Consider the following 27,647-nt stretch of genomic DNA (forward strand, 5'->3'; position numbering starts at 1 on the left):
AATTACATTTACATAAGTATTTAGACCCTTTACTAAGTACTTTGAAGCACGTTTGGCAAGCGATTACAGACGCAAGTCTTTTGGGTATAACGCTACAAGCTTGGCACACCTGTATTTGGGGAGTTTCTCCCATTCTTCTCTGCAGATCCTCTCAAGCTCTGTCAGGTTTCATGGGGAGAGTCGCGGCACAGCTATTTTCAGGACTCTCCAGAGATGTTGAACGGGTTCATGTCTGGGCTCTGGCTGAGCCACTCAAGAACATTCAGAGACTTGTCCCGAAGCCTCTCCTGCATTGTCTTGGCTGTGTGCTTAGGGTCGTTGTCCTGTTGGAATGTGAACCTACGCCCCAGTCTGAGGTCCTGAGTGCTCTGGAGCAGGTTTTCATCAAGTATTTCTCTGTACTTTGCTCCGTTCATCATTCCCTCGATCCTGACTTGTCTCCCAGTCCCTGCCGCTGAAAAACATCCCCACATCATGATGCTGCCACCACCATGCTTCACTGTAGGGATGGTGCCAGGTTTCCTCCAGATGTGACCCGTGGCATTCAGGCCAAAGAGTTCCATCTTGGTTTCATCAGACAAGAGAATCTTGTTTATCATGGTCTGAGAGTCCTTTAGCTGCCTTTTGGCAAACTCCAAGCGAGCTGTCATGTGCCTTTTACTGAGGAGTGGCTTCTGTCTGGCACTCATTGGTGGAGTGCTGCAAAGATGGTTTAACTTCTTGAAGGTTCTCCCATCTCTATAGAGTAACTCTGGAGCTCTGTCAGAGTGATCATCTGGTTCTTGGTCACCTCCCTGAACAAGGCCCTTCTCCCCCGATTGCTCAGTTTGGCCGGGCGGCCAGCTCTAGGAAGAGTCTTGGTAGCTCCAAACTTCTTCCATTTAAGAATGATGGAGGCCACTGCTGTTGGGGACCTTCAATGCTGCAGACATTTGTTGGTACTCTTCCTCAGATGTGTGCCTCGCCAAAATCCTGTCTCGGAGCTCTAAGGGGGGTTCGTTCAACCTCATGGCCTGGTTTTTGCTCTGACATGCATTGTCAACTGTGGGACCTTATATAGACAAGTGTGTGCCTTTCAAATAATTTCCTATGAATTTAATTTACCACAGGTGGACTCCAATCAAGTTGTAGAAACATCTCAAGGATGATCAATGGAAACAGGATGTACCTGAGATCAATTTCGAGTCTCATAGCAAAGGGTCTGAATACCTATCGAAATAAGATCTTTTTTACTTTTAATAAATGTGCAAATATGTCTAAAAACCTGTTTTCACAAAAATGGGTTTAATCTATTTTAGAATAAGCCTTTAATATAACAAAATGTGGAAAAAAGGAAGGGGTCTGAATACTTTCCGAATGCACTATATGTGTGTCTGATTATGATCCTCTGAGATAATATTGTTATGTGGCGGATACACTCACTCTATTGACAATTTGTGGTCACTGATTGTTGTGTTTTTTTCTTTATAGAGGACACCCGTTCCATTCTCTCCAGATTTGCTTCTTCTTACGTGTATCAGTAAGCCTTCAGCTGTCAAAGCAGTGAATGTATTGTGGGACTCAACTATCTGTGAGTAATCAAAATAGCTATTTTACGGATGTGTTTACACAACACCACTCTGCACAAGTGGTGTTGTGTGTCCATGAACTTGTGAACTGTTTGTAAAGAATCCTTCATACAACACGCATCAAGGGGAGTTCAAATGACAGGTTAACCTATCTCTGTCATTGAAATGCAACAGATTACAAACACTCTCAGTGAGAAAGGCCAACAAGTGTAAAATTGAGAGATCAAATGGAATGCTAACATTAATCTGTTTATATTTTCTGACAACACATTTTTGAATAACAGCACAAGAAAGAAAAAAACACAGCTTTTATATTGTCCTTAATATATACAGTATTTCCATTCTTAATGAAAGCCAGATTTGTCCCCAATATTTTGCAACGATGTTATGGATTTCAAGAGCAGCCAACAATATAGAAAATGAACAGTGAAGCATGAAGAGCTCCCTTGTTAGAGGATACACTGTATCACAGAGCTATGCGGTTCGATAGCTGGTCTCTTATTAAGGATTGTCACGACTTCCGCCAAAGTCGGTCCCTCTCCTTGTTCGGGCGGCGTTCGGTGGTCGACGTCATCGGCTTTCTAGCTACCACCGATCCACTTTTCATTTTCCATTTGTTTTGTCTTTGTTTCACACACCTGTTTTCAATCCCAGAATCACCTGTTCATTATTTAACCCTCTGTTCCCCCCATGGTTTTTGTGAGTGATTGTTTATTTGTATTTTGGTCTGAGATGGTGTGCGTGTATTTTGTTACTTTGTATATATTCATTTTTTGAGTAAAGTACGTTTGATTATTCCTATCTGCTGTCCTGCGCCTGACTCTACACCAGCTACACCTAGGACCCATTACAAGGATTTGGATCACATACTGTAGAGGTCTATCAGCTGCTAAGTTGAAGAGGTCAAATGGCACACACACACACACACACACACACACACACACACACACACACACACACACACACACACACACACACACACACACACACACACACACACACACACACACACACACACACACACACACACACACACACACACACACACACACACACACACACACAAATATCCAGTACTCACCAGCAATGATCGTCTCTGCCAACATTGCCCAGTATATATCCTTCCTGTTTGGTTATATCCTTCCTGTTTGGCCCTGTCCGGGGGTTTCTTCGGATGGGGCCACAGTGTCTCCTGACCGCTCCTGTCTCAGCCTCCAGTATTTATGCTGCAGTAGTTTATGTGTCGGGGGGCTAGGGTCAGTTGGTTACCTGGAGTACTTCTCCTGTCTTATCCAGTGTCCTGTGTGAATTTAAGTATGCTCTCTCTAATTCTTTCGTTCTCTCTTTCTCTCTGAGAACCTGAGCCCTAGGACCATATGTCAGGACTACCGGGCATGATGACACCTTGCTGTCCCCAGTCCGCCTGGCCTTGCTGCTATTCCAGTTTCAACTGTTCTGCCTGCGGTTACGGAACCCCTACCTGTCCCAGACCTGCTGTTTTCAACTCTTAATGATCGGCTATGAAAAGCCAACTGAGATTTATTCCTGATTATTATTTGACCATGCTTGTCATTTATGAACATTTTGAAAATCTTGGCGCTCTCTAATTTTCTCCTTCTCTCTTTCTTTCTCTCGGAGGACCTGAGCCCTAGGACCATACGTCGGGACTACCGGCCGTGGTGACTCCTTGCTGTCCCCAGTCCGCCTGGCCTTGCTGCTATTCCAGTTTCAACTGTTCTGCCTGCGGTTATGGAACCCCTACCTGTCCCAGACCTGCTGTTTTCAACTCTTAATGATCGGCTATGAAAAGCCAACTGAGATTTATTCCTGATTATTATTTGACCATGCTTGTCATTTATGAACATTTTGAAAATCTTGGCTCTCTCTAATTTTCTCCTTCTCTCTTTCTTTCTCTCGGAGGACCTGGGCCCTAGGACCATGCGTCGGGACTGCCGCCCGTGGTGACTCCTTGCTGTCCCCAGTCCGCCTGGCCTTGCTGCTATTCCAGTTTCAGCTGTTCTGCCTGCGGTTATGGAACCGCCACCTGTCCCAGACCTGTTGTTTTTCAACTCTTGATGATCGGCTATGAAAAGCCAACTGAAAATTATTCATGATTATTATTTGACCATGCTTGTCACTTATGAACATTTTTGAACATCTTGGCATAGTTCTGTTATAATCTCCACCCGGCACAGCCAGAAGAGGACTGGCCACCCCTCATAGCCTGGTTCCTCTCTAGGTTTCTTCCTAGGTTTTGGCCTTTCTAGGGAGTTTTTCCTAGCCACCGTGCTTCTACACCTGCATTACTAGCTGTTTGGGGTTTTAGGCTGGGTGTCTGTACAGCACTTCGAGATATTAGCTGATGTACGAAGGGCTATATAAAATAAAATTGAATTGAATTGAATTATTTCCAGTAAACAAAATACAACATGAAGTGGAACCATTTTAGTCCACATCCATTCTCATTTTACAATCCACAGTGCAGATAATAGACATTTAACAGATGAAATCAAAATGAATTAACTTGCAGGCCCAGCTGTGCCACATTGCAAGGGGACAAAACTGGCAAAATACATTTTTCTTTTCTGTATAAAAGCTGTTTTCTGAAATGAAGGACTTCAGTACTGTACAAGTCCAATTTCTTTGCCAGAGTGAGTTTTGGATTGCTGCACATACAGCCTGGGAATCAAAGGAGATGCATATCCGTACACGGCTAGACAAGGCTCCCTCCCCATGTAACAATTAGACTCCTCCTGCACACGGGACACGTTTTGTAAAGGTCACAAGCAATTACCCAACCTGAAAAAAGCTGGCATGTCTCTCATGGCTCTGCACACTCTCATTAGGCGTGCACAGATGTAGGATCTTCATTTGAGCCAGTTTGCTACAAAAGGAAAATAATCCTGCAGCAACAGGAAATGTGAATTATAAATCATTTATATTTTTCTAGGGGTTGATACATTTTTCGTAAGGGAAAATCAAGTCGGAAATTTCCAGTAGCGGTGGCTTCCAGAGGAAGCCCATCCAGAAAAAAAGACATATTACAACCTATGTGTTATTTATGTGGTTTGCTCTATAACCTGTTAGTTCATATGCCTTGACACCGTGATATATTGGCCTAAGACCGAGACAATAAGAAGACACAGTGGCAGAAAATATTCAACCATATGTCCAGTGAAGTCTACAAAACATATTGCATGTAACAAACAGGCTTATAGCATGGTAAAGCAAGGTAATGTTTCCGACATTTTCGGACTAGTAAACAACTATTGATTTAGAACCACGAAGAGTTACAGCAAGTCACAAAGAAAACAGGAGTTGCCTCCGCTATTCCAGCACCATTTCAACTTCAACATCATCTAATCACCTATGCTTAGTTTAATACAGTGACAACTAAAAGATAACAAAAACAATTTAGTCCAATCAACGTGAGCTAAATATGATGTGGCTATCCATGATACTTATTTCTGTGTGTGTGTGTGTGTGTGGTGGTGTGTGTGTGCGTGCGTGCACGCATGCAAGAAAAAACATGTTGCCTCCACTTGAAATGTCACAGTGGAAACTTCAATTTTCAATTTTCTGCATTACAGGACATTTCTCCTTCAACAGGGTGATCAAATGAAGATCCTACATCTGTACTACAACCTAGAGAGGGCCATAAAAGCACTGTGTTGCTCCCTGCCTTCCAACCCTCCTCTAATAGGTCTGCACCCACCAGCGTTAGAAGCACAAGGGAAAGTACACATCACCTCTGGGTCAGATATGAGGAGAAATGAGTACAGTCAAACACTGTGAGAGAATGAGGGCCCACTGTGTGTTACAGTATTAGTCAAAGCCTGACAGGGGGAGGACATTGTTTTTCCCCAATCATTAAGACACCAATTTGCATGATCTATAAAAAATAAAATAAAAAAAAGTTAAACATAGAGTATGATTACTATGTGTATCTTACAAGATAGTCATACCAATGAACCATATAGGTTCATATATATAGGCTCCATATAGGTTAAATCTAAAGAGGAGATACAATGCCTTGCAAAAGTAATCATCAACCCTTGGCATTTTCCCTATTTTGTTGCATTACAACCTGTAATTAGAATTGATGTTTATTTGGATTTCATGTAATGGACATACACAAAATAGTCCAAATTGGTGAAGTGAAATGAAAAAAATAACTTGTTTAAAAAAATATTTAAAAAAATAAAATGGAAAAGTGGTGCATGCAAATGTATTCACCCCCTTTGCTATGAAGCCCCTAAATAAGATCTGGTGCAACCAATTACCTTCAGAAGTCACATAATAAGTTAAATAAATTCCACCTGTGTGCAATCTAAGTGTCACATGAACTCAGTATATATACATCTGTTCCGAAAGGCCCTAGAGTCTGCAACACCACTAAGCAAGGGGCACCACCAAGCAAACGGCACCACGAAGACAAAGGAGCTCTCCAAACAGGTCAGAGACAAAGTTGTGGAGAAGTACAGATCAGGGTTTGGTTATAAAGAAATATCTGAAACGTTGAACATCCCATGGAGCACCATTAAATCCATTATTAAAAAATGGAAAGAATATGGCACCACAACAAACCTGCCAAGAGGGCATTAATCAGAGAGGCAACAAAGAGACCAAAGATAACCCTGAAGGAGCTGCAAAGCTCCACAGCAGAGATTGGAGTATCTGTTTATAGGACCACTTTCAGCCGTACACTCCACGGAGCTGGACTTTATGGAAGATTGGCCAGAAAAAAAGCCATTGCTTAAAGAGAAAAATAAGCAAACACGTTTGGGGTTCGCCAAAAGGCATGTGGGAGACTCCCCAAATGCTATGTCTGGCGCAAACCTAACAACTCTCATCACCCCGGGAATACCAGCTGTCTGGATCGCCGTGACCCCAACCAACCTCTACTCACTGGACCCTTATTGATCACTCGATTAAGCATGCCTCTCCTTAATGTAAATATGCCTTGTCCATTGCTGTTCTGGTTAGTGTTTATTGGCTTATTTCACTGTAGAGCCTCTAGCCCTGCTCACTATACCATATCCAACCTCACAGTTCCACCACCCACATATGCGATGACATCACCTGGTTTCAATGATGTTTCTAGAGACAATATCTCTCTCATCATCACTCAATACCTAGGTTTACCTTCACTGTATTCACATCCTACCATACCTTTGTCTGTACATTATTCCTTTAAGCTATTTTATCGCCCCCAGAAACTTCCTTTTACTCTCTGCTCTAGAAGTTCTAGACGACCAATTCTCATAGCTTTTAGCCGTACCCTTATCCTACTCCTCCTCTGTTCCTCTGGTGATGTAGAGGTGAATCCAGGCCCTGCAGTACCTAGCTCCACTCCTATTCCCCAGGCGCTCTCTTTTGATGACTTCTGTAACCGTAATAGCCTTGGCTTCATGCATGTTAACATTAGAAGCCTCCTCCCTAAGTTTGTTTTGTTCACTGCTTTAGCACACTCTGCCAACCCGGATGTTTTAGCCGTGTCTGAATCCTGGCTTAGAAAGACCACCAAAAATTCTGACATTTTCATCCCCAACTACAAGATTTTCAGACAAGATAGAACGGCCAAAGGGGGCGGTGTTGCAATCTATTGCAAAGATTGCCTGCAGAGTTCTGTTTTACTATCCAGGTCTGTTCCCAAACAATTTGAACTTCTACTTTTAAAAATCCACCTCTCTAAAAACAAGTCTCTCACCGTTGCCGCCTGCTATAGACCACCCTCTGCCCCCAGCTGTGCTCTGGACACTATATGTGAACTGATTGCCCCCCATCTATCTTCAGAGCTCGTGCTGCTAGGCGACCTAAATTTTAACATGCTTAACACCCCAGCCACCCTACAATCTAAGCTTGATGCCCTCAATCTCACACAAATTATCAATGAACCTACCAGGTACCACCCCAATTCCGTAAACACGGGTACCCTCATAGATATCATCCTAACAAACTTGCCCTCCAAATACACCTCTGCTGTTTTCAACCAAGATCTCAGCGATCACTGCCTCATTGCCTGCATCCGTAATGGGTCAGCGGTCAAACGACCTCCACTCATCACTGTCAAACGCTCCCTGAAACACTTCAGCGAGCAGGCCTTTCTAATCGACCTGGCCGAGGTATCCTGGAAGGATATTGATCTCATCCCGTCAGTAGAGGATGCCTGGACATTTTTTAAAAATGCCTTCCTCACCATCTTGAATAAGCATGCCCCATTCAAGAAATGTAGAACCAGGAACAGATATAGCCCTTGGTTCTCTCCTGACCTGACTGCCCTTAACCAACAGAAAAACATCCTATGGTGTTCTGCATTAGCATCGAACAGCCCCCGTGATATGCAACTTTTCAGGGAAGCTAGAAACCAGTATACACAGGCAGTTAGAAAAGCCAAGGCTAGCTTTTTCAAGCAGAAATTTGCTTCCTGCAACACAAATTCAAAAAAGTTCTGGGACACTGTAAAGTCCATGGAGAATAAGAACACCTCCTCCCAGCTTCCAACTGCTCTGAAGATAGGAAACACTGTCACCACCGACAAATCCACTATAATTGAGAATTTCAATAAGCATTTTTCTACGGCTGGCCATGCTTTCCACCTGGCTACCCCTACCCCGGACAACAGCACTGCCCTCCCCTCTGCTACTCGCCCAAGCCTTCCCCATTTCTCTTTCTCCCAAATACAGTCAGCTGATGTTCTAAAAGAGCTGCAAAATCTGGACCCTTACAAATCAGCCGGGCTAGATAATCTGGACCCTTTCTTTCTAAAACTATCTGCTGAAATTGTTGCCACCCCTATTACTAGCCTTTTCAACCTCTCTTTCGTGTCGTCTGAGATTCCCAAAGATTGGAAAGCAGCTGCGGTTATCCCCCTCTTCAAAGGGGGGGACACTCTTGACCCTAACAGCTACAGACCTATATCTATCCTACACTGCCTTTCTAAGGTCTTCGAAAGCCAAGTCAACAAACAGATTACCGACCATTTCGAATCCCACCATACCTTCTCCGCTATGCAATCTGGTTTCAGAGCTGGTCATGGGTGCACCTCAGCCACGCTCAAGGTCATAAACGATATCTTAACCGCCATCGATAGGAAACAATACTGTGCAGCCGTATTCATTGACCTGGCCAAGGCTTTTGACTCTGTCAATCACCACATCCTCATCGGCAGACTCGACAGCCTTGGTTTCTAATGATTGCCTCGCCTGGTTCACCAACTACTTCTCTGAACGAGTTCAGTGTGTCAAATCGGAGGGTCTGTTGTCCGGGCCTCTGGCAGTCTCCATGGGGGTGCCACAGGGTTCAATTCTTGGACCGACTCTCTTCTCTGTATACATCAATGATGTCGCTCTTGCTGCTGGTGATTCTCTGATCCACCTCTACGCAGACGACACTATTCTGTATACTTCTGGCCCTTCTTTTGACACCGTGTTAACAACCCTGCAGGCGAGCTTCAATGCCATACAACTCTCCTTCCGTGGCCTCCAATTGCTCTTAAATACAAGTAAAACTAAATGCATGCTCTTCAACCGATCGCTGCCTGCACCTGCCCGCCTGTCCAACATCACTACTCTGGACGGCTCTGACTTAGAATATGTGGACAACTACAAATACCTAGGTGTCTGGTTAGACTGTAAACTCTCCTTCCAGACTCACATCAAACATCTCCAATCCAAAGTTAAATCTAGAATTGGCTTCCTATTCCGCAACAAAGCATCCTTCACTCATGCTGCCAAACATACCCTTGTAAAACTGACCATCCTACCAATCCTCGACTTCGGTGATGTCATTTACAAAATAGCCTCCAAAACCCTACTCAATAAATTGGATGCAGTCTATCACAGTGCCATCCGTTTTGTCACCAAAGCCCCATATACTACCCACCACTGCGACCTGTACACTCTCGTTGGCTGGCCCTCGCTTCATACTCGTCGCCAAACCCACTGGTTCCAGGTCATCTACAAGACCCTGCTAGGTAAAGTCCCCCCTTATCTCAGCTCGCTGGTCACCATAGCAACACCTACCTGTAGCACGCGCTCCAGCAGGTTTATCTCTCTGGTCACCCCCAAAACCAATTCTTCCTTTGGCCGCCTCTCCTTCCAGTTCTCTGCTGCCAATGACTGGAACGAACTACAAAAATCTCTGAAACTGGAAACACTTATCTCCCTCACTAGCTTTAAGCACCAGCTGTCAGAGCAGCTCATAGATTACTGCACCTGTACATAGCCCATCTATAATTTAGCCCAAACAACTACCTCTTTACCTACTGTATTTATTTATTTATTTTGCTCCTTTGCACCCCATTATTTCTGTCTCTACTTTGCGCTTTCTTCCACTGCAAACCAACCATTCCAGTGTTTTTAGTTTTTATTTTACTTGCTGTGTTGTATTTACTTCGCCACCATGGCCTTTTTATATTTTTATTTATTTATACATATATTTGTTTGCCTTCACCTCCCTTATCTCACCTCACTTGCTCACATTGTATATAGACTTATTTTTTTTCACTGTATCATTGACTATATGTTTGTTTTACTCCATGTGTAACTATGTGTTGTTGTATGTGTCGAACTGCTTTGCTTTATCTTGGCCAGGTCGCAATTGTAAATGAGAACGTGTTCTCAATTTGCCTACCTGGTTAAATAAAGGTTAAATTAAAAAAAAAAAAAATAAAATAAAAATACCATCCCCACAGAAGCATGGTGGTGGCAGCATCATGCTGTGGGGATGTTTTTCATCGGCAGGGACGGAGGTTCACTTTCCAGCAGAACAATGACCCTAAGCATACTGCTAAAGCAACATTCGAGTGGTTTAAAGGGAAACATTTAAATGTATTGGAATGGCCTATTCAAAGTCCAGACCTCAATCCAATTGAGAATATGTGGTATGGCTTAAAGGTTGCTGTACACCAGCAGGAACCCATCCAACTTGAAGGAGCTGGAGCAGTTTTGCCTTGAAGAATGAGCAAAAATCCCAGTGACTAGATGAGCCAAGCTTATAGAGACATACCCCAAGAGACTTGCAGCTGTAATTGCTGCAAAAGGTGGCTCTACAAAGTATTGACTTTGGGGGGGTGAATAGGTATGTATGCTCAAGTTTTCTGTTTTTTTGTGTTATTTCATGTTTGTTCCACAATAAAAACTATTTTGCATCTTCAAAGTGGTAGGCATGTTGTGTAAATCAAATTACACAAATCCCCCCATGACATGAACTGTATTCTAGTACACCATGTCTTATACTCAATACCCCATGATGATCCTAGTGTGCTGAATGCACGCAATGTGGACCCTGTCTAACAATTCCCATACTGAGGTATGAGATCACAAAACTCACAAACACTAAATCAAAACCGGAGGCACAACGGGTCTTCAAAAAAACACCATGGCTCATCCAGTAGAAAAATGCTAATTGAAACCATATCCAATAAAAAATACTGTATATCGTATACTTCTTCCTTTTCAAAGTTTAAAGGCCAAATGCTTGGGGATTACTTTTTCCGCTAATAATTCAGAAAAAAATATGAAAATGAAAATCAGTGAATATGTGTATCACACTACTATTGGTGACATTGTATATTGTATTGAAATGAAATGAAATCATGTGACTATCAATTCTATAACACTACAGCGCATTCGGAAAGTATTCAGACCCCTTGACTTTTTCCACATTTTGTTACGTTACAGCCTTATTCTAAAATTAATTAAATAATATTTTTTTCCTCATCAATCTACACACAATACCCAATACTGATTAAGTAAAAACACGTTTTTTGCAAATTTCTTAAAAATAATAAACAGAAATACCTAATTTACATAAGTATTCAGACCCTTTGCTACTTGAAATTGAGCTCAGGTGCATCCTGTTTCCATTGATCATCCTTGAGATGTTTCTACAACTTGATTGGAGTCCGCCTGTGGTCAATTCAATTGATTTGACATTGTTTGGAAAGGCACACACCTGTCTATATAAGGTCCCACAGTTGACAGTGCATGTCAGAGCAAAAACCAACCCGTCAGGTCGAAGAAATTGTCCGTAGAGCTCTGAGACTGCCCGGCCAAACTGAGCAATCGAGGGAGAAGGGCCTTGGTCAGGGAGGTGACCAAGAACCCAATGGTCACTCTGACAGAGCTCCAGAGTTCCACTTTGGAAATGGGAGAACCTTCCAGAAGGACAACCATCTCTGCAGCCATCCACCAATCAGGCCTTTATAGTAGAGTGGCTAGACGGAAGTCACTCCTCAGTAAAAGCCACATGACAGCCCGCTTGGAGTTTGCCAAAAGGCACCTAAAGAATTTTGGACCATGAGAAACAAAATGATCTGGTCTGATGAAACCAAGATTGAACTCTTTGGCCTGAATACCAAGCGTCACGTCTGGACGACACCTGGCACCATCCATACGGGGAAGCATGGTGGTGGCAGCATCAAAGATGAACGGAGCAAAGTACAGAGAGATCGTTGATGAAAACCTACTCCAGAGCGCTCAGGACCTCAGACTGGGGTGAAGGTTCACCTTCCAACAGGACAACGACCCTAAGCACACAGCCAAGACAATGCAGGAGTAGCTTCGGGACAAGTCTTTGAATGTCCTTCAAATCATCAAATCAAATCAAATTGTTGGCAAATTGTCACGTGCCTGAATACAAAAGGTGTAGGTAGACCTTACAGTGAAATGCTTACTTACGAGCCCCTAACCAACAATGCAGTTAATTTTTTTTTTTTTATTAATAAAAATACGGCATAAAATTAACAAGTAACGTCTTGTGGCACAGCCAGAGCCCGGATTTGAACCTGATCAAACATCTCTGGAGAGACCTGAAAAAACTGTGCAGCGAAGCTCCCCATCCAACCTGAAGGAGCTTGAGAAGATCTGCAGAAAAGAATAGGAGAAACTCCCCAAATACAGATGTAATCACTGTAATCGCAACCAAAGGCGCTTCAACAAAGTACTGAGTAAAGGTTCTGAAAACTTAAGTAAATGTTACATTTCAGTGTTACATTTGTTATGAATCTGCAAAAATGTCTAAAAACCTGTTTTTCCTTTGTCATTATGGGGTATTGTGTGTAGATTGATGAGAGGAAACAAGTAAAGGGGTCTGAATACTTTCCGAATGCACTGTATGTTATATTTAATACACACACACACATGCCTCCACGCCACACACACTTACCCAAATAACTACATTTTCGATTTCAAAAGGGCACAATGGGAAATTGGTAGTAGGCAAATATACTGTATAACTTGAAAATGCCCGCTATATGCAATCCATTATTAGGCCAAGCCTTCAATTTCCATATGAAGAGTTTCATTCCAAAACGCTATATATCCATTTTCAGAAATGGTGGTAAATTATATTTTATTGTATAAAGAACTTATGAAAGAGATTGGTGTGTTAATTTCACTATCTAATCATGGCACGGGGTTGTTCAATGACAGACGTGTTTGAAATCTATCACTTGATGGTTTCGTTTCAGAGACAAATTATCATGTTTTTTTTGTTGCCAAATGCTATATATCGGCCTCATTCTGAGAAAAATAATTAGTACTGCTAGGTTTTATACAGTCACATGTAACAAATAACTGCATTTTTAATGAAGAATGTGCAAATGTTATATTTGTGACATCAATATATATCTTTTTTAATTTAAGAATCAATACAGTAATATATGAGATCTGTAAGTAAAACATTTACATTTGACATTTTTGTCATTTAGCAGATGCTTTGTGCTCCCGAGTGGCTGGTTCGATTCCAGGCTGTATCACAACCGGCCGTGATGGGACGGCGCATAATTGGCCCAGCGTTGTCTGGGTTAGGGTTTGGCAGGGGTAGGCCGTCATTGTAAATAAGAATGTGTTCTTAACTGACTTGCCTAGTTAAATAAAGGTTCAATAAAATAAATAAAAATAATGTTGGTATGGATATTCGAACACAGCTCAGGTGTTTTGTACAATCAGTGTATACCAGTCTGGTAGTTGTAGTAAACTCCTAAGGCATTAAAGTTCTTAAAGAATCAACGTGCATTATAAATTTAAATGACAACTGACCTTTATATAAGCCCCGTCCCCCTTGGGAACCAACCTCAGACAACATTTTCCCTCACAATGATCTCAAACTGGCTTCCTAAATACACAATGAAATGTAACACAGACTAACCCTTGCTAATCAGGACACTCTTGGGTATGTTGTGGTGGACTGTCAATGCAATTACTTCACAGGAACCTGGTAAAATTGTGTTTTCAGTGTAGGCAGCCACTGAGTGGCTCTGAATTCACTGTCAGCATGCAGCCAAAGATATAACAACTTTTTGGAGCTAACTAGTGCTCTCAAATCATTTCCTGATTTTGACAGCAGATGGGAGTTGTAACATTGCTAACTTAGCTAGCTTACATACATTTTGAGAAAACAAGTTATATTTAGTGAATAGCTAGCTAGCGTTAGCAGCGTTTTGGTGGTCAAGACTGAGAGCTAGCTAACCAGCTGAGCTAGCAAACAAAAGTATACATTTGGATTTTAAAAATACTCCATCAACATGCTCTGCATTTCAGGAATCACAGTAGCAAGTACTCCTGGTGCACTTAGCCATTTAAGCATAAATGTTTTGAAGAAAACTCTCTGTTTTTTACATAGCCCTCAGTGGCTTTTTGGCAATTTAAACATAAGCTTGTCAGGGGTGTCAACAGTTGCTATTCATTGGGGCGCTGTGATTGGTTGCCTAAAATTTAGCGAAGGGTCAATTCAAAATGTGAAGCGGCAGGGGTGCAACTTTGGTTTTAGAAGTGGGGGGACACAACTTTTATTTTTTCCTTTTTTTTCAGTTGGATAAACACTCCAAACATCCTACCCAATCGCTTGAAGGCATCCGCATGGTCCTTAACCTCTCTGGGATATTCGGGACGCTAGCGTCCCACCTCAACAACTTTATTATTATTATTCTTTTTTTTTAACCTTTATTTAACCAGGAAGGGCTCATTGAGATTTAAAATCTCTTTTTCAAGAGTGTCCTGGCCAAGATAGGCAGCACCAAGTCATTACAAAAATTACAGACAGACAACATGAAAAACTACAAGTAATCTAGTAAAAACCATTGAATTCACAAGAGTATAACAATATCAAAAACAGCAAATTAAAAACATTGACAGGTCAGGGAATCAGCCTCAAAATCCTTCATCAGTGATTTAAAAACACCAATCGGGACAAGTTCTTTTTTTGTAAGGTGTTCCAAGACGATGGCGCAGAGTACATAAAAGATCTTTTACCAAATTCAGTTCGGACATTTGGAACAGTTAGCAGGATAAAGTCTAGCGAACGAAGAGAGTACCCACCACATTTCTGAACAATAAAAATGCCCAAATAAAAAGGTAGTAAACCCAAAATGGCTTTGTAAATAAAAGTATACCAGTGACTGAGCCTACGAGTGACTAGAGAAGGCCAGCCAACCCTGGTATACAAAGTGCAGTGGTGAGTAAGGGTTTTGCAGTTTAAAATAAATCTCAAAGTGCTATGGTAAAGAGTGTCAATTGATCTCAAACACTGAGCGGAAGCATTCATATATAAAATATCCCCATAGTCTAGTAAAGGCATAAATGTAGCTGATACTAGCCTCCTTCTGGCTTCAAAGGAAAAACAGGCCTTATTCCTAAAATAAAAACCCAATTTCAGCTTCAATTTTCACTGCCAGTGAAATTGCAGGGCGCCAAAATTGCAGGGCGCAAAACTTCATGTTACACAATACATGTATGTTTTGTTCGATAAAGTTCATATTTATATCCAAAAATCTCAGTTTACATTGGCGCGTTATGTTCAGTAGTTCCAAAACATCCGGTGATTTTGCAGAGAGCCACATCAATTTACAGAAATACTCATAATAAACATTGCTAAAAGATATAAGTGGTATGCATGGAATTTTAGATCCACTTCTCCTTAATAATGCAACCGCTGTGTCAGATTTCAAAAAAGCTTTACCGAAAAAGCACACCATGCAATAATCTGAGTACAGCGCTCAGACAACAAAACAAGCCATACAGATATCCACAATATTGTGCAGTCAACAGAAGTCAGAAATAGCATTATAAATATTCACTTACCTTTGATGATCTTCATCAGCATGCACTCCCAGGAATCCCAGTTCCACAATAAATGTTTGATTTGTTCAATAAAGTCCATCATTTATGTCTAAATACCTCCTTTTTGTTCGCGCGTTTAGTACACAATCCAAACTCACGAGGCGCGGGCAAGTCTAGGCGGAAGTTCAGACGAAAAGTCATATTACAGTTCGTAGAAACATGTCAAACGAAGTATAGAATCAATCTTTAGGATGTTTTTAACATAAATCTTCGATAATGTTTCAACCGGAGAATTCCTTTGTCTGTACAAATGCGATGGAACGCAGCTAACTCTCATGTGAGCGTGCGTGATCAGCTCATGCCAGACCCCTGACTCAATCAGCTCTTATTCCCTCATCCTTCACAGTAGAAGCATCAAACAAGGTTCTAAAGACCGTTGACATCTAGTGGAAGCCTTAGGAAGTGCAATCGGACCAAATTTACACTGTATCTTGGATAGGCAAAGAGTTGAAAAACTACAAACCTCAGATTTCCCACTTCCTGGTTGGATTTTTTCTCGGGTTTTTGCCTGCCATATGAGTTCTGTTATACTCACAGACATCATTCAAACAGTTTTAGAAACTTCAGAGTATTTTCTATCCAAATCTACCAATTATATGCATATTCTAGCTTTTAGGACTGAGTTGCAGGCAGTTTACTCTGGGCACCTTTTTATCCAAGCTACTCAAAACTGCCACCCTGTCCCAAAGAAGTTAAAGGACTCCTCTCTTCAAGTGTGAATCTTATCTGTGGTTGAAGACTTCATGTAGACGTTTGGTTTTCATATAGTTCATACGCTACTGAGTTTTACAGTGTAATGAATAGCAAAACTACTTTGTCTTTGTGCTTTAATGAAATTACTGCCCAGAGGAAAACAGAGGGGAACATATAACATAACTTATAAACCCAGGGTCGTTACAATAATAAAGAGTTTATTTCCAAAACGCTATATCCACCAATTTTTCACATTGTTTTTATTCACTAGAAATGATTGCTGATGGGTAACTGAATGTGCGTGTAAAATATTACTGTTCTCAGCACTAGTTAGCTCTTAAAAGGGTTATATATTTGAATGCAGTGAATTCAGAGCCATTCAGTGGCTACCCTGACTTCAAACATAATTTTACCAGGTTCTAGTGAAGCAAAGGCATTGAGCGTCCACCACAACATACCCAAGAGCAAGTGTTAGTATGTGTTAAGTTTCCCAGTCTTCGTTAATAACGTGGCTCTTAAAAAACCTTTGCACATCTACGAGTGATCCAGACCACTCATAGAGCAGCCAAAGTGCATCGTTCTGCGTCACTTTATTGACAGAATATCCCTACTAAAGATAGAATCAAGATGTTTAGGGCATCATCTGACCGTGACTGCCAATAACTCAGAACGAAGTTGACTACGAATACAAAGATGACTGCATTAGAGATACATAGGCTACACGGGTATGGGCCTATATAGGCTATTTCAATCATGTTGACATACATTTTATGTTCAATCAATTGAGTTCTATTTTGCGACTCTGTAATTTTTTATGTGTGACAATGATGTGCCCAATCAGTGATTTAGTACATTATTATTGGGTAAATATAATAAGCCCCCTCAATAGTCTATTTGCAGACATAGGAGCTGATTCATCATCTGCATTGTGGGATAATTCTAATGTTAAATTAAGATTTGAATGGAGAAGGCTGATTGGAGAGCAGGGGAGCGTCATGCACCCATTATTTTAGAGGGGGCATGAAGAATGGAAAGGGGTGGTTGGGAAAATGTAACATTTTTAAACACCTGAAACAACTTCTCCTGCAATCTAGAGTGATAATCATTATGCCTAATTCTATGTAAGAAAATACATGTCTTTTTTTCTGCATAGGTTATCTAAGCATACCTCTTCACAGGGGTGCAACTTTCCCTGGGGACATGTCCCCCCCAGTTTATAATTGGAATGTTATACAAAACGAGGTAAAGGTGAGCTTAACGTTACTTGAAACCAAGATAAATATTGAACGACTGGGGTCAGTCCACGTGCAAACTTCAACGGTGTTCAAATAAAAGTTAAAACAAGCGACGGGAAACAAATAGCCTGCAACTGATGTCCACCAACATATGGTTGCAGCTCTTTATCAAAAAAGAGATGATCAATGATGTGTTGACAGTAAACAGTACGCTAGAAAAAGTTGTATTTCGTAAAATATTATTTTAGATGGTGATCATTGAAATAGCCAGCTTTTGGATGAATTTCTAAACTAAATAGAATCGAAAATGCAACATAACAAAATTGAAGTGGGCTAGCTGCCCATTTCCACCCAAATAAAATAATGTGCTGCAAAATCGAAATCTAAAGAAAAATACAATAGGAATCAAACGGGTTTATAAAAGGCTACAGAATAAGTGTAAGTCTATCATGGCTAGGCCTATCTTTTTACTCAGGATTTGACAGAGCATCACGATGTATTTTTTCTTTTAGGAATCCGTGCAAGGGAGTGGGGAATAAAAATGCATTAGGCTTATTGTAACGTTCTGACCAGAGTTCTTATGTGTTTTGCTTGTTTAGTGTTGGTCAGGACGTGAGCTGGGTGGGAATTCTATGTTGTGTGTCTAGTTCGTCTGTTTCTGTGTCCAGCCTAATATGGTTCTCAATCAGAGGCAGCTGTCAATCGTTGTCCCTGATTGAGAATCATATATAGGTGGCTTGTTTTGTGTTGGGGATTGTGGGTGGTTGTTTCCTGTCTTTGTGTTTTGTCTGCACCAGCTAGGACTGTATCGGTTTGCCACTTTTTGTTATTTTGTATCGTTATAAGTGTTCACTGTTTCGTTTAATTAAACATGTTGAGCACTGGCTACGCTGCGTGTTGGTCCGATCCCTGCTACACTCTCTCTTCTAGTGAAGAGAGAGAAGGCTGCCGTTACACTTATAGGCTATATATTGAGCAGAAGACGGTTGTCGGCGAGAATAGGCCTAGACTACTGTAGGCCAAAGAGCTAAAGCCTAAATTTTAAAATAAGCCTATCGAGCTGTACTTTAAAGTTCCAATGCAGACGTTTTTATCTCAAGATCAAATCATATCTGGGTAGCAATTATCTACCTTACTATGATTGTTTTCAATTAAAATTGTAAAAAAAAAAAAAAAATGTAAAGCTTCTTAGCAAAGAGTAATTTATCAAGCTACAATGTTGCTAGGACTGTGGGAGCAGTTTGAATAGGAAGAGGAGAACCGAAGTTTGGCTATTATTGGCAGAGCGGTTTGGAACTCTCTTTCTTATTGGTCTATTAAATAATTTTCTGCATGGCAACGTTACCATGGAAGACTAAAACTCCCTCACACCAAAACAGGCTGAAATTGCAGGCAGTTTTTTAAAACAGCTCTTACACTAAAACAGCGTTATCATACTTTTCACAATTTCAGTCTTATTCCAACCTCATAGTGTCGAAATATATATAAAACACAGAAAAATCACAGTTTTGACTGCACTGGGCTTTTAAGATGAGTGTTATAGCCTAGTATAAAGACATACAGTAACATGTGTGAAATACAATTACTGGCGTGTTCACGAGATGCAACTGAGGTGACAAAAGTAATTTCTGGATAACGTGGACCTAAACAAATGACATGAGCTCCGCTTCATCTATACATACGTTTAAGCCTGCTGTGTGCACGGCGTTTAATGCATAAGGCCTTAACATGAACACGACTCATAAGCCCTACACGTACAGTGACGAAACCACCAGTCTGCCTACACCCCTCACACACCATGTTCAGTTGAAGTAAAAAATGGACATACAGTTATGTGGTGGTGAAGTGTGTGCCAAACTGATGTAAGGGCACACTAGCCTCCTGTGTAATGGTGTGTAACCACAGAGGTGTCATGGCACGAGAAGTGGACACCTGTAGGGACCCAGGCCCGTGCGCACACTGGCCTACCTCCAGCCGCCACCACAACTGGAGAGTGTCCTGGTTTGAGCAACACCAATAACACCAACTTTTTAACTATTCGATCAAATTATCAATGGAAAAACATATCTATTCGGTTCGTTTTTTAATTTTTTTTTATTGTGTTATTTTTTATTAAAATAATGCATTCATTAGACTGAAACACATCTATCAAACTTCTCCTGGAAATCAAACGAGAGACAATATAAGAGCGTCTGCTAAATGACTTAAATGTAAATGTTAGGCTGATTCGTTATCTCAAATTTACTCTATTTAAAGTCTGTTCGTTTTATTTAAATGAGCAGGCTCCCGTATGTGAGGACTACTGAATAAAAAGTAAGCATATCTGTCAACCGTTACAAAAATAAAATTAAATTCATGCAAATGTTCCTCGTTTCACAACTGACATTTGGGGAACCTTTTAGTTTTTGTTTGGTTTTGTCACGTGACTTTTGCAGAGCCACACTTGAACACAACCTATCCGCTTTACCAGCAGGAGGTCCTTCATCTCCCAACATGTATTTATGCACCAAAAAAAAAAGACTCCATAGACTCCATACATAGACTTCAGTCAATTTTGAGGGTCTCTTTTATAGGCTATAAACATGCATAATGCAATATTGAAAGTGTTAAGAAGCTCAAGCTCGATTAAAATGTTCAAATAATTATAAGCTACAGAAATAATAAAATAAAATATATTACATTCAATTTCCACGTAATGCTTATAATCAAACTATAGGCCTACATTTTGCATTGTTTATGAATATTCCAGAAATAAAAGAAGATTAGTCAAACCATGCTTGTATCAATGTAAACCTACTAAATAAAATATATAACGGTGCAAATAGTAATAAATAATGATTTGCTAATATGGAAATTAATTTTAAAAAGCTGTGGAAAAAAGTTAAATTAACTTGTTGGCATTATGTAATATTGCCACTTAACAACATGAAATGCTGTGCTCTCCAACGTTAAAGTGCAGACGTTTAAACGATTATCTCCTCAGACATACTTTCATAAAGACACAACACAAAACTTGAAAGAGAATAAATATACTTAGCAATTTGGTTATTGATAGAAGTCGACACATTGTATTAAGCAATTTGCCCTGTAGTAAGCGGCCGAAACAGCTCTATAGTTTTACTGTGCATCTTCCAAATTACCAATGGACACGCAACGAGTCTAATACCGATCTCATTTAAACTTAAATGATTTCACATGGTCTTTCTTGTCAAAAAAACATTTTTGAAAAACATATTTGAAACATGCATTTATAGCTGATACATCGCGACATGTTTGTGTTCCAGTGATCCTCTTTAGCCAAGGAATCTGCACAGTCGTGTACAGTAGGTGAATATGTTTAATCTAGATGGAGGTGTAATTCCTATTCTATCCAGATGAGGGAAAATTGAGGTTCTGTTGGGCAGTCCTAGGGATTTAGAAAAGTGATTTCAACCGAATTCTACAGAATCAAAGCGATTTCAATAACCTAAACAAAACAGATAACGTAGCCTATCACTTCACCAAGATAGTCAAGAAATAATGGTTCAATTATTGAGAAAGATTCAATTGTGCATATGCTTTATGCTTGATTTAGCAGATAACATTTAGAGCAGTGAGCCACACTAACTAACTGTACCTTCACTGTAACTTTAATGAACGATCGCCCTCTCCTCATACTTCTCCTCCATCCAAGGTTGCTGTGGTGACCCAACCTGATGTTTTCCATGTGTCCTGATCCCTTCAAGACCTGTAGTGAAGTGGCCAAGAGAGAGGGGATAGTGACACTGCACCTTGTTACCGTTGGTTCGACTGTTAACTTTTACTAGTGACATTTTGCGAGCTTATAAACGATACCTTCTTAACTTCCACAGGAAACACGGAGAACATGCTGTGATAATGCTAGCCTCAGGAATTCAGTCAATATCCTATAGTCTAGGAGCATTGCAACCCACAAAGGTATCGATTACATGAGCCCTATAGCATGTTTGATGCTAAGGATGGAGGTGTAAAAAAAAGGCCTTACCGGTTAGTGAGTCCCTTGGTCTGGGTTGTAATCGAAACTTCATGTGACACGATTCTGCGATTCCCATGGTCTGCTAGTTCCGGCCTCTTATGGCGCGCGAAACACATCATGAGCGAGCTCCCAGGCGGGACGCACGGGCGGTCAGTTGGTTCCGCAATGGACCAAAAAACGCAACTGGAAAATATATTAGCAATTGTGCCGACTTAATTTTAATAGCATAATAATAGTAGCCATTGAAATATAAATACATTGATTCAAATACAAATGTAGTTGGCAAATGTTCGTGGAATTTATATGAAAATGGATGGTGTGAAAATGTATCAAAGTGGATGGAATGAAACAAGTCTGAAATATTATGTTTTAATGATACAAATTGGTGGATAAGATTCTAATAATTCTTTGATCAAAATCTATAGGCTACATTGCAGGCTCTATTGCCAAGTGTCACTCACAAAATATTGTAAACATAATCTACATTAGTGGAGAAGTGCCCATTGGAAGTCCATCCAAAGCACAACTCACCTCATTCGAAATAATCTCTTCAATGGTTTACAATGTGTTTTCTATTTACCAATGCATCGTGTTCAATAAAATGTTTCCCCTCAGTCACTTCATCCCTATGTAAAATACCGAGAGAGGTTGAATTGCGCAAACCGGATGGTGCATGTGTGCAACAGCCTATCCACGGTCAGGACGGCCAATGAAACAAAACCAGAGCTCCAGCGTGGTAAAATTGACGTAGAGGGACGCGTCAAATTAATCCCAACAAACTTCAGCCTCCGGGATAACTAAATGTTGCCTTTTTCAGATGAAGATCACTTCAGTGCCATTGTACAAAGCATTTTCTCTCAAAGCACTGTGATAGAAGAGGGAGAAGAACATTTGGAAGGAGTCTTTTAAGAAGTCCACATTTTTTCTTCAACTTTTTGCTTCCTTCGTGCAGAAGGGAGAACCAACGCATTCAGCCATTGAGGGGCAACTATTTCAAAGCATCTCGAACCACAGGCAAATGGGTAAGCTTGCGTTAACATCGGCATGCTTCAGTGAAAGAAAGCTTATGGAAGCATAACCATGCTTAACACGCCTGCATAACGCCAGAAATAACTATACAGTTGATTTCGGGTTGTAGATAAAGTGGACATATCCCTTTACAGAACGAATGGAAGGATAGTTTACACGACAGACATGTCGTTTTTTTCCGCGATATGCTAATGCAGCATATTCATAATCAAGTTCATATTCAATGGTTGATTTATAAAAAATGTATGTAACGAATATTGAAATGAATTGACATAAAACTTCAAAAGTGGCAAAAGTGGCACTAAGCTCCAAAGGTAAGTTAAATGTCGCCTCCTGATGTGAATAGTAATAACAAAAACTTACATTAGCTCGCCATTTTGCATGGTTAAATTTACTGTGCGAGTATGGAGTTCATGAAAAAAGTTATGTCTGCTTTCATGACTGAATATGTTCATGTATCTTTATTCCCGTTAGAGCAAACCTATGGCGAGGTGAATCAGTTGGGTGGTGTATTCGTCAATGGACGACCTCTGCCCAACGCCATACGACTACGGATAGTGGAGTTGGCCCAGCTTGGAATCAGACCCTGTGATATTAGTAGGCAACTTCGCGTCTCTCACGGCTGTGTGAGCAAGATATTAGCTCGGTACAGTGAAACAGGTTCAATTTTACCCGGTGCCATCGGGGGGAGCAAACCACGGGTTACCACACCGAATGTAGTGAAGAACATAAGGGATTACAAACAAGGTGACCCGGGGATATTTGCCTGGGAGATCCGGGACAGGCTACTAGCAGACGGAGTTTGTGACAAATACAACGTGCCCTCAGTCAGCTCCATTAGCCGGATTTTACGGAACAAGATTGGAAATCTTTCCCAGCCAAACCAGTATGAGAGCAGCAAGCAAGCCCCCACACAGGCCGGCCTCTCTTACAACCACATATACCCTTATTCATACCCCAATGCTATGTCACCCAATGGCAAAATGGGCAGCGGTCCCGGAGTACCCGTGACGACCGGGCATGTAAACATATCAAGGGCCTGGCCGTCGGCGCACACTGTCACCAACATTCTGGGTATCAGGGCCTTCATGGATCATCAAGGTGCGTAATATTGAATCTATTTTCTAGACAAATGATTGCGTGTTGATTTATATGGCACCATACATACACACAGTTCTAACCCATTTCCCAATAATTGTCAAAGTGCATTTGGGGTGACTGGCTTGAGCTATTGGACGTGCTGTTCAGCTTATGACTAATTTATCCATGATGCAAAACATGATTTATAAATCATGTTTTGACGTGTGATCATCAGGGAGGAAATTTGCCCTATAAATCTTTGTAGGCCTTGGTTTTGTGCCTCACAAGGAAAACGACTTACTCTGCAGGCCCACTCACTGGCGCCTAGGCAAGCACCTTGCTTAGGCTACCGGTTAAAGCCTCCTCGTTCCCCGTAGGACCTAAGGTGATAGTGATATGTTGCCTCTAGGCCCCAGATGGATTGTCGGCCATGGCTGCAGCGCTGCCATCAAGGAAACAAATTAAGGTAGCAAGTAGGCCTATAGCATGTAGCCATATTCGAAAGAGCATAATTATTATGATTGCTTGTACAATGATGCGATATAATAATCGATCATTTGATGTGGCATTGAACATTTTTAATTGCTATAAACGTGTGATAGCCTTGTCCACATTTCCTCCAATAGATTCCTGACGAACAGCTTATAAAGTTCTTGATTCAGAAACGAAAACAATAGGCCTTGATTGGATACGCACAATTACGCACACTATTCCTCTCCTCAAAAGGTATTGTTTTGATAGCATTTTAAGAAATAGAGCCGATATAACGTGCAATATTAATATTAAGTATAACATATAATTTAGGTCTCATTTAATATTTTACAGTTGCTACGGCTGCTTTCTTCATATTGGATCATTTGATAGTTAGTTATGAATATCAATAGATCAGAGGCATTTTGACAGTTTCCCCCTAATGATCTGACATGTAAAGTGCAATTTGCTGTTTCCTAATCAGCTATTGCTGGAGCAGAGGGATATCCACCGAAAATGGAAGACTGGAGTAGTATCAACAGATCGACGTTTCCCTCGGCTCATGCAGTCAACGGAATTGACAAATCAGCCATTGATGCAGACATAAAATATGCACAGGTAAAAACAAGAACTCATATAAATGCATAAGACTATAGCTGTGTCCTTTATCTGCAGAGAGACTGGGCTCGAAGTGTAACATAATATAGTGTGTATTGAAAGGCATTCATCTGTTTAATATAGCCTTGGTATTCGCAAGTTGTTTAAATGTTCGTCAAAATGTTAAACGTTTGCTCCAGCACTATTCAAGGAAGATTAATATGACATAGGGTAAATTGATATATACTGTATACACACTTATATCATAGATGTGCAAATGTTTCGTTCTGGGAAACGTAAATCTGACATACTTTCTTTGTGTTTGTGCGTATTTTCTTGCAGCCTTCATCGACATTATCCAGTTATGTCCCTGCTTGTGCCTACTCACCTTCAAACCAGTACGGCGTTTATAGCGGGCCAGGTAGCTATGTGACCCCTGGACACCCTTGGCAGTCCCAGAACTCGAGTTTGTCCCACCCAAGCAGCGGCATGACGATGCACGCGGGAGATATCCACTCTTCAATGCCGTTCAAACATCCATCGCGAGAAGGTAGGCCAGCTCCTGTTTGAAAGTGTTCCATTCTGATCACAACGGCGATATCTCAATTTTAGCATAATTTAGCATAATTCACTGCCAGCTGACTCGTTTCCCCCCAAGTTTCCTTCATCTATGGCAAAAAAACATCGTTATTTTAAGTTCAATAACAAGACGTAAAATAACACAATGTGCATTTTTATAATTTTTTTATTTATTTTTAAAGCCTATTCACACACACACACACACACACACACACACACACACACACACACACACACACACACACACACACACACACACACACACACACACACACACACACACACACACACACACACACACACACACTTATTATTAGGCAACCATTAATCTAACACCAGTTGTCTAATTGTGGACATTAAATATTAAATTATGTCACTGTCAAGTCCCACAATAATTATATTTATATGTTATAATGAGGGACTCAAATATATAGGGCATTAGTGCAAAAGCAATCTAAACCTATATTAGCAAAGGGTCTCGAAATTGTAGCAGCTTAAAATATTGATGTAGGCCTAATGGTGCGGACCTATAGTGTTTATAACTCTATGACAGCTAAATTATAATTATTTTAGGCTGAGATAGGACTAAATAGGTGCTTGAACTAAGTGATCTCGGCCCTTATACATGTATTCTACTTATGCTTCGATTAAAACGTGTTCTTATCCTTTTGATAGCTACTGTATATTTTAATTTCAAATGAAATATATGATACAATTAAAAACATTTAGTGTTCTAACAAAATAGTTATTAGCCAACATTTACGGATGATATGGTCTTAACAAAAAGAATGCATGAATAAATTCGATGATGAATCAAGGTGTGAACCCAAGAAGACAAATGTGGACGTTATATTGCAGCATGTGATCCATGTTGTCAGTAAATTCATTCATAGTGTACAATTTAAATGTCATGGGAAGTTTAAAAAAAGAACATTGCGTAAAATAATGTGGAATAATTCAAATATGGTATCAAATGAATGACCTTATAGTGTAACATTGACTATTGTGATTATTAGTAACCTAGTTTGTATTTAAATGTTGCATGTAGTAGTCTAACTTTCAGGTCATTCAGGTCTGTATAGGCCTAAGATAAAATAATTTAGGTTTTTAATAAATATTGGCATTTTTAGTTTTGCTGAAATAAAGAGTAATGGCTTGTGTGCTATACAAACGTCTCCTGTTTGTGTTCTGCAGGAGACAGAAAGCCACCCAGTCCCCTAAGCAAGCAACTGCAGCAAGAGGCGTTGAGCAGTGTACACGGACTCAATCTCCCTAACTCATCCTCGTAATGCCAGGGAGCTCGTGCCGCAAACCGAGGACTCAAAACTCACAGTAGGACTATGTAAGGAGCTGCAGACCCTTATCTATTTGAGGGCATTTCAAGAATACAAACAGTAAGTGCAAGCACTATTTATGATTTGTTTGCCAAAGTGTTAACCATTGAATGGGCCCTTATAGCCTAACACATGTGCATACAAATGTAGCCAAATACAGATAGACTCCAGTCGGTCTGTGGCCATATGAATGTAAACGTATGAGGATGTTGAACTGTATTGGAGTCTCCTGTCCTCATGCAGCAGAGTTAGTGGTTGTGTCGTCTTTTCATTGAACTACTTCATGTATATTTCTGTAAAAGACTGCAGGATTTAAATGCAATAATATCTGTCATTGATGTTTCATTAAACAAGTTTGCTATAGTTGACAATGGAACTGTATCCTGTACACGCAGTAAATTGTTTTCTTAATTGGTTACAAATCTGGTTTCTACAGACCAACTCAACGATGTGAACAAAGTGATACAGTGTACATGTAAAATAGATTATTGCAAAAGCTTTAATTATATATTTTTATAAATCCATTGTAAATATTCTAAATAAAGGCATTGTAAAATACAACTGTTCCTGTCATTATAAAAATGCTAAACAAGTATTGCATACCATCTTTCTAAGTCAAGTGTGTTTGCTTAGCGATTTAAGCGCAGATATAGAATGCACTGGGTGTCGCAGATCATTAGGAAGCTGTTAGAGGAAGAAATTAGATTTCGATATCAGCAAGATGGCCAAAATTGATATGTGAAGTTATCGGTATGTATGAGGGAAATCACTGCGTATCATGCTGGGACAACGTGTAGGTGCTAATCTCTTTGCCCTCATGGGCGCTACCATGCTTCTGCGTTAATGGAGCTTACTGCTTTCGGCGCCTCCAGTGATGATATCTTAGCTCCTTCTTCTGGATACTTGCCATAAGGCAAATTAAATAACCAATCAAGTGCATGAGC

The 27,647-nt window shown here is 40.6% G+C and overlaps 1 protein-coding gene and 1 long non-coding RNA gene across 3 annotated transcripts; one reads left to right on the plus strand and one right to left on the minus strand.

Annotated features, from left to right (window-relative positions):
* Window positions 1–21,160: 21,160 nt before the first annotated feature.
* On the minus strand, window positions 21,161–22,297 carry LOC139553722 (uncharacterized). The gene is made up of 3 exons (XR_011670710.1): window positions 22,145–22,297; window positions 21,623–21,796; window positions 21,161–21,346 (listed from the first exon to the last, which is right to left on the minus strand). It is a non-coding gene; the product is annotated as an uncharacterized lncRNA (long non-coding RNA).
* Window positions 22,298–22,403: 106 nt separating this feature from the next.
* On the plus strand, window positions 22,404–27,261 carry LOC139553721 (paired box protein Pax-1-like). Of its 2 annotated transcripts, none has more exons than XM_071366329.1 (5): window positions 22,404–22,635; window positions 23,117–23,743; window positions 24,678–24,811; window positions 25,133–25,340; window positions 26,564–27,261. In XM_071366329.1, exons 1-5 carry the CDS (start codon window positions 22,632–22,634, stop codon window positions 26,656–26,658), a joined length of 1,068 nt encoding a protein of 355 aa, XP_071222430.1. In that variant the 5' UTR covers window positions 22,404–22,631; the 3' UTR covers window positions 26,659–27,261. The 2 variants fall into 2 exon arrangements, with proteins under 2 accessions (XP_071222430.1, XP_071222431.1); XM_071366330.1 differs by having other exon boundaries at window positions 22,420–22,635; window positions 26,571–27,261.
* The last annotated feature ends 386 nt before the right edge of the window (window positions 27,262–27,647 follow it).

Source organism: Salvelinus alpinus, chromosome 25 (assembly GCF_045679555.1).
Source record: "Salvelinus alpinus chromosome 25, SLU_Salpinus.1, whole genome shotgun sequence".
Taxonomy (NCBI): Eukaryota; Metazoa; Chordata; class Actinopteri; order Salmoniformes; family Salmonidae; genus Salvelinus; species Salvelinus alpinus.